Source organism: Vigna unguiculata, chromosome 11 (assembly GCF_004118075.2).
Source record: "Vigna unguiculata cultivar IT97K-499-35 chromosome 11, ASM411807v1, whole genome shotgun sequence".
NCBI classification, from domain to species: domain Eukaryota; kingdom Viridiplantae; phylum Streptophyta; class Magnoliopsida; order Fabales; family Fabaceae; genus Vigna; species Vigna unguiculata.
The window spans coordinates 14330182-14338112 of NC_040289.1; the positions used below are offsets into that span (position 1 = coordinate 14330182).

Genomic DNA, 7931 nt, shown 5'->3' on the forward strand with positions numbered 1-7931 from the left:
TTTTACAGTAAAATGCATTTATTTTAATTAATATTTTTAAAATATTGAAGAGGTTATTAACACTAACAAAAAAAATAAAAAATGTAGAATTTAAATTTTTACAATAAAATAGTTGAAAATAAATGATGTTTCAAACCTCCATGAAATAATAATCATAAATAGAAGAGATTAAAATTTTCAACAAACTTCCACTGCAGATTAATTTGTGAGGGTAAAAATAATAATATTTTTGTAACGTAGATAAGTATAATCAAATCATGATATTTGAGCTACTATACTCTTATTAAAAATAATTTAACCCATTAACATTATGATTTTTTGTTTAATAATAAACACTCAATGTAATAATTAATATAAAAGTTATAAATTTAATTCTCAATGAGATATTAATGAAAGAGAAATTAATACATATATTATCTATTTTATAATGTAGACTAAATAAGACAAATAACAATTGAATAATGTAAAACTTAAACTTGTCATCTCTTTAATATAAAAAGTTAAACCTTAATTATTATCTATAATCTTTTAGCAAACAATAACTATAACTTTATAAGAAATAACAACTACTCGATCCATAATACGAAAATATTTTACTTTTTTTAGTAGGCTTTCTCTAAGAGAGACATGCCATTTAAAAAAAAATTGAACTTTACACCAGGTGATAATCAAAGTATTAAAAGTTCACAACGTTTTCCGACCGCTATCTACTTTTGATCATTAAAGTACGCAGAACTTAAAAGAAAATTGGTACGAAATAGTTATCAAATTATATTATAGAGACCATTACAACATTAAAAACAGCAACACATTACTTTAACTATTTTTCTATATAATATTTCAAGTAATGTTTTTCTTCAAGCAGAGCCATCCATCAGGTATCTTTCTAGACGTCTAAGATAGAATAAAGTGGAGTGTGATGTCTTCGTAGGTGTGACCTTTTCTTCTATGTCGGATTCATGGTCGTAAGAGATTTTGATGTTGACCAAAGTCTTATACTCTTCCATCGCAGATAGTTTAAAAGTTGTCTTGTAATACGACAACCCTAGACTTAGATAACCTCCTTCAATCACTTGCAGACCTATTTCATGTGAACTCTCATCCAACTCTGTGATCTCCTCCCTCTGGTAACTTGGTGACACATCTAAGATTAATTCGCAAAAAGTTAAAACAAATTATTGGATTTCTAAATAAAGCTATAAACTTTTATATGGTATAATATGATTAAAAATAGAGAAAACAGTGTTCTCTGGTAGATAATTTTCTTAATTTTTTTTTCAAAGGTTTAATAATATTTTTCTAATTAATGTATACTTGTTTCAGTTTTTATTTTGTAATTTAATAATTAAATAACAACAATAACTATGACATGATACAATCAAACATAGAAATCTAACAGAATAACAAAATAGAATATTAGTATAGACTCTAATTTTGATACTTTATTTGTTCATACCAGTTCATATATCAAACTAGTTACCATGGTTGAAACAAAATTTATATACACAAAAAAGTTACTTATATTGTCCCGAGACATTGTAAAGAAAACAATATGAACAAAACCACCATTTTAAAAAGTAAAATCTACTTAACTATAAAGCCACTCAAATACTGAAGAGATGAAAAATGACTGATTTGGAAAATATTAATTCTTTTCACTGTTTTAATTTTCTTTTTCTTCTCTTATTTAACTATAAAATATAATACGTAGAGTCTAATATAAAAAAAGACATTTTCTATGTTATTAAATACGAAAGAAATGCTTTTTTCTTTACTTAATTTTCCGTGCTAGTCTTTTTTTCAATCTGCAATTTATTTTATGCAGAGTTGAAAAGAAATGAAGTTTCCATAATGGATGACTCAATTTGAGGTAGATTGCAAAACTAGAAATCTAAAAAGGCTTAAAAACCAAAGAATAATTTTTGATACAAAGTTATTTCAAAAGTTAAATACTAAATTAGATTTTTGATTCATTAATTAATAGCATGAAATAATTTACACTATGAACTCAGAAATATGAGAGAAAAACTGACCAGTCAAAAAGTTAAAGATGAGGATTGTTCCAACCCCTCCATCACCTTCAATCACTTGCACATCTTTGACAATATGAGGAAGTACCTTTGGAACCACTGTTATGAAATCCTTAGATAGCACTGCCCAAAGGGCTTCCATTCTCACACTAAGCTCTGTTTGGGTGTTGAATTCCTTCACCATGGCTCTTAACCAAACGTGCTTTCACACAGGGACATGCACTGGTATGTGTGTTTATGTACTACTTCCATGGGGAATCTTTATCATCTCATCCATCTATGAATATCAAAAATATGTTTTTGTCTTTATGTGAAGGATATGTTCTTTCATGCAACATGTGTTATAAAGTAAGTTTTGTTGGATACATTATGGGATTTGATGCCCTAAAGAAAATATTGTCGGTAAACTGTGAACATAAAAATACAATATCACTAGAAAAAAAATAATAAATAAAATGTAAGATACGCTCGCACTTATTAGACTTGGTTCGTATAAGCTTTCAACCATATATGTCATGTCAAATAAATATATCTGACATAGTGTTAAATATGTTCTGTCAAGTCAAATTAATATACTTTTAATATGTTGAGATATGTTTGTATATTCTAAATTCAAAAATCAAAATTGAAATTCAACTTTGTATAAAATTTAGATATATTTAAATTTTTAAATTCTAATAATAAATTAAAATATCATTTTTAATTTTGATATGAAAATTGAAATTCACCTTTCTATAAAATTTAGACATATTTTAATAAAAATAAATTAATGTAATATTTTTAAATTAATGGTGTTAATTGTGTTTGTTTTAATGTTACATGTTATTAATGTTATTATTTATCGTTACTATTTGCGTTGAAACATCGTGTAACAACCCAAACATTAATATAAAATATTATTTAATACATTAAAAAAATTTAATAAAATTAACTTAAAAATACTAAAATTGTATTTATTTTTTTATAAAATGTAGGATTGAATGTAATTTTATTTTATAAAATGAATTTATAAAGTAAGAAATGTTTTATTTATATATTTTAAAGTTCGTTATAATATTGAAATTTGTCTGATGCGTATAATACACTTTCCTCAGATTAAGATTCGTTTTAAATATGAAGTTCGTATAACTAAATATTTATTATAGGTAATTCCATATATTTTGTGGCAGCATACTGCTTGTGAAGAACAACTTAACTTAAATTCCAAAACACTTAAAAAGAGTTCAGTGTATAAATATTACCTAGGAAACAACTATTAAGTATCATTTATAAGAAGTATGTACTAGTAATTTTGTTAAGAAAATTGTTTCAGTTCCTTATTCTTCTTTACATATATAATAAGATCTCGATCATATATAATAAGATCTTGATGCGTGTTTCAAGGTTTATGTCGTAACCTCATGTGGACATATACTATGCATATCTATCCATAATTTTATTTTTTTCTTGGACGGCACATAGGAAATTAATTTTTCTGCGACGGCTTATAGGAAATTAATTTAATAGTGTGTTCTTAGTTGAAAGGGAACCCTAATTTTTTAGGTTGAAAAGGTTTATCCGTAAGAGATTATCCAACATTTAAATAAAAGAGCTAAAATAAGAAATATATGAATATATAAACAAATATAAGAATTGTGAAGACACTCTTTATACGATTAATTTTTATTCGAAATAAATAAAAAAATAATTGATTATCAAACATTTATCATTCTATCAATTATAATTATTTATACATTTAAATTACATACATGTATATCTTATTTAATTAAATTTTATATTATTCTATTATTAACTATATGTATATTCCGGATACAAGCTGTTGGTAAAGTATATTTGAATGGGTTAATAGAGATTTCTAGTTTAGACCACCCAGTATTTAAATTTGTTAAAACTAAAAATAAAAATATTATTGTATATATATCCTCGTCGTGGTATTGATGGATTGCATGTATATCGTTAGTGTATGTATATAAAAACTTTGTACAAAATATCAAATTCATACTTAAGTTATTCAATAGTTATATGTATATTTCCTCGTTGTAGTCTTGATGGGTTGCTAGTATATCGTTAATTATAGGGTGAGTGTCAACAATATGAAGATTAATTTTTATTAACCTCAGTTTGTTTTTATGTTGTGAAGAACAATTGAACAATGTTATGATGTGAGATCTTTGACATAAAAAAACCTAAGATGTTTGATGTGCCATGATAAAAACCTCATCTCGAAAATTAGTCTTTAAAAAACTACTAGTATCATTCCTAATTCATCCATTATGAAACTAGTCTTATTGTCAACCATCTTACACTCAAACACTATAACATAAAATTTAATATAATCAACATCCCAAGTCTCTTCTATTACAATTAGGGCTGGGCATAATTTACTAAACTATACTAAACTATAGTTAATTGTACTATATTAAACTAAAATATACTAAACTATTCATAATAATAATTGAACTGTACTATAAAATAGTTCAGTTTTAAGAAACTAAACTTATGTTAAGTTAACTAAGTTAACTAAGTTAACTATTGAACTATAGTAGATTAAAAGAGCAAAATACCTCAAATAAAATATTGGTATTAGGATAAGAATTGAACTTATGTGTTTTATGTCTTACGTTCTATTCTTTCTCTTTCATATTGAAATATTTATTTTATTTTGTCTTAATTTTTTTCTTTACTCTTTCTTTGAGAAAATATAAAATATTTATAATTAATTTATTAAAAAAAATTATAAATTAATTCAATATCTTATTTTATTTTGAAAGAATTTTACTATGTAATGTTATTTTTATGCTATGATTTTACAGAAGTTATTTTTAAAAATTAAATTTTGTGACAGCTAACATTTTTATAATTTTTTATTTATATTAAAGTTTTTTGTAACTTAAATATTGAAATTAGTATAATAAATATAAATATTGGTACTAACGTATTTTTATTTTAAAATCTTATGTAATATTATTTTTTAGTTTTAAAATATTTATTATGTGGCATCAATTTTTTTAAAGAGAATTTATTTTAAAAAATTCTTAAAATATTAATTTTAGAACTTCATAAAATTTCTATAACATTTTTCACACAAATATTAATGAATACAAATGTTAAAAAAAATATTAATTTTCAGAATTTTCTAAAATAAATTCTTTTAAAAAATTTTACACAACATAATAAACATTGTAAAAGTAAAAAGTAATATTACATAAGATTTTAAAATATAAAAAATAATTTAATACCGATATTTATATTTATTATATTAATTTTAATATTTTAATTACATTTTAAGTTACGGAAAACTTTAATATAAATAAAAAAATTATAAAAATGTTAATTGGTGTATTGAAGTATGATGCATATTTCAAGTATTATTTTCTAAGCACTTTCAAATTATAAACTTTAAATTATTATTGTGTAGTACAATCATATGTAATTAGTGCAATTCGATTCAAAATAGTGTAATTCATTTCAAAAATAGTGTAATTAAATTCAAAATCAATGCAATCCGGTTCAAAAATAGTACAATTCAGTTCAAAAAGAGTGAAGTTTATTCAAAATCAGTACAATTCGGTTCAAAAACGGTTCAAAAACAGTGTAGTTAAGTTAAAAATTAGTACAGTTCAGTCCAAAAATAGTGCAGTTCAGTTTTGATGTAGTGTAGTTCATAAAACAGTTCAGTTTACAGTTTATATTATAGTGGAGTGCAGTTCAGTGCAGTGCAGTTCAATCTAGTTTATTTTTAAAACTAACAGTTCAGTTCAGTTCATCTGAATTGTTTTTCAGTTCAGTGCAGTTCATGCAAACAGTTTTTTAGTTCAGTGCAGTTTTTGGTAGTGCAGTGCAGTTTGGTTTATTTTGCCAAACCCTAATTACAATACCGTACATCATTTATCTAAATATAAGATTTTGATCTTTGGATTGTAATGAATCAACTTCAAGTATGACTCCATTATTTCTTAGTTTTCTCATCCAAAAACTTCATATAGAATGTTCAGTCGTTAATTTTGTAACATGTACAACGTAGATCATCAAACATTAGTCCATTTGTTAGCCACATCAAAGTTTCAAAAGTTTTTGAATAATTCAATACATGTGCTTTAAACCAATGCATTAATGTTCTATTATGCTCCATCAACACCTAATTTTCTAGTTATTTGGATTATTGTCCTTCATAATGGCTTTGTGTATAAAATAAGTAAAGCATTATCTCATTTGTATTGTTTAATATGTACTTGTCACACTTCATGAAATAATTATGAGTGTTATATTAATCTTATTGTAGATTACTAAAATTGAAATATGAATCCTTTTTCTTTTCATGCAGAATATGTACCGTACCTAGCCAAACTCAACCAAGTAAACAATGTGCATATCGAAACCGCCTAGTACCCGGACATCACCAACATAATCCATCTAGGCAAGTAGCCGGTCGAGACCGACTACTCCAATGAACTTAAGCTAACATCGATGCCCCCGCATTCAATAGGTCTCAAGGGCCTGGTGTGGGGCCCAGGCCCATTCATGGCCTAAACTACAGCCCATGTCAAAACCCAGCCCATGAAATGGTCAAACGTCATTAATGCCCTATAAATACACGTGGACCCCATCATTTAAAGGTACGCATTCATTAATCACTGATTTGACTCTCTGAGAGCTTTGACTTACTTGAGCTTCGGAGATTCTTCTGCAGGTAACCCCTCCTGGGTTCAAGTTAACATGTATCGACTGGGAAGAGGCCAACTGAAGAGATAGCGGACTACATGGTAAGGTGACGCTTGTGTCTAATCTCTTATTTGTTCTCTGCAGGAACAATTGGCGCCCACCGTGTGAACTTGGGCACCGGTTTGAACTCTGATGAGCGTGCCACAATCACACCCATCCTCACCAATTGGGCCTGGTCAGCCGCCGACCTCCCTGGAGTAGACCCCAAGGTGGCATCCCACAAGCTCTCGATATATAAAGAAGCCTGCTACGTATCCCAGAAAAAGCGCAAACTTGGGGAAGAACGCAGACAAGCAGCCAAGGTAGAGGCCGACAAGTTACTGAACGCAGGGTTTATAGAAGAAGCATAATACACCACTTGGCTTTCTAACGTTGTCTTGGTAAAGAAAGCCAATGGCAAATGGCGGATGTGCGTGGACTACACAGACCTGAATAAGGCATGCCCTCGCGACGCCTACCCCTTACCCAACATCGATCGACTCGTAGACGGCGCGGTAGGAAACAAGGTGCTTAGCTTTTTAGATGCATATTCAGGTTATAACCAAATACCCATGGCCACAGCAGATATGCACAAGACCGCCTTCATCACAAACGACGCCAACTACTTCTATAGGGTCATGCCCTTTGGCCTCAAAAACGTTGGGGCAACTTACCAGCGACTAATGGACAAAGTCTTCAGCCATCTGACAGGACACTGTGTCGAAGTCTACGTCGATGACATGATCATCAAGTCCCCGAGCCATCATCAACACGCTAAAGATTTGGAGGCAGTATTCTCTGCCCTGCGCCAGTACAATCTCCGCCTAAATCTCGATAAATGTGTATTCGGCGTCGACCGGGGTAAATTCCTTGGTTTCATGTTAACCCAACGCGGCATAGAGGTTAACCCCGAAAAATGCAGGGCCATCATCGAAATGCGCAGCCCCACTACTGTCAAAGAAGTCCAACGGCTAATCGGCCGCCTCACGGCCATCTCTCGCTTCCTGCCAAAACTAGCGGAACAAACTCAACCCATAATCCAGCTCCTAAAGAAATCCGCCCGGTTCACGTGGACTGATGACTGTGAACAGATCTTCCTGAAACTCAAAACATCCCTAACCTCACCCCCCATCCTCCACAAACCAGACATCAGCCAACCCCTGCTAGTATACATCACGGCCCCCGATCACACCGTCAACG

At 29.1% G+C, this 7931-nt stretch overlaps 1 protein-coding gene across 1 annotated transcript; it reads right to left on the reverse strand.

Moving 5' to 3' along the window:
- Positions 1-747: 747 nt before the first annotated feature.
- LOC114169049 (phytohormone-binding protein CSBP) lies at positions 748-2335 on the reverse strand. Its single transcript, XM_028054067.1, has 2 exons — positions 2034-2335; positions 748-1144 (listed from the first exon to the last, which is right to left on the reverse strand). Exons 1-2 carry the CDS (start codon positions 2212-2214, stop codon positions 858-860), a joined length of 468 nt encoding a protein of 155 aa, XP_027909868.1. The 5' UTR covers positions 2215-2335; the 3' UTR covers positions 748-857.
- Between the last annotated feature and the right edge of the window lie 5596 nt (positions 2336-7931).

Coding starts and splice junctions, on each gene's coding strand:
- LOC114169049 (XM_028054067.1), bottom strand. CDS start 2,214: ATGGTGAAGGAATTCAACACCCAAACAGAGCTTAGTGTGAGAATGGAA. Junction 1,145..2,033: donor CATCTTTAACTTTTTGACTG/GTCAGTTTTTCT, acceptor AATTAATCTTAG/ATGTGTCACCAAGTTACCAG.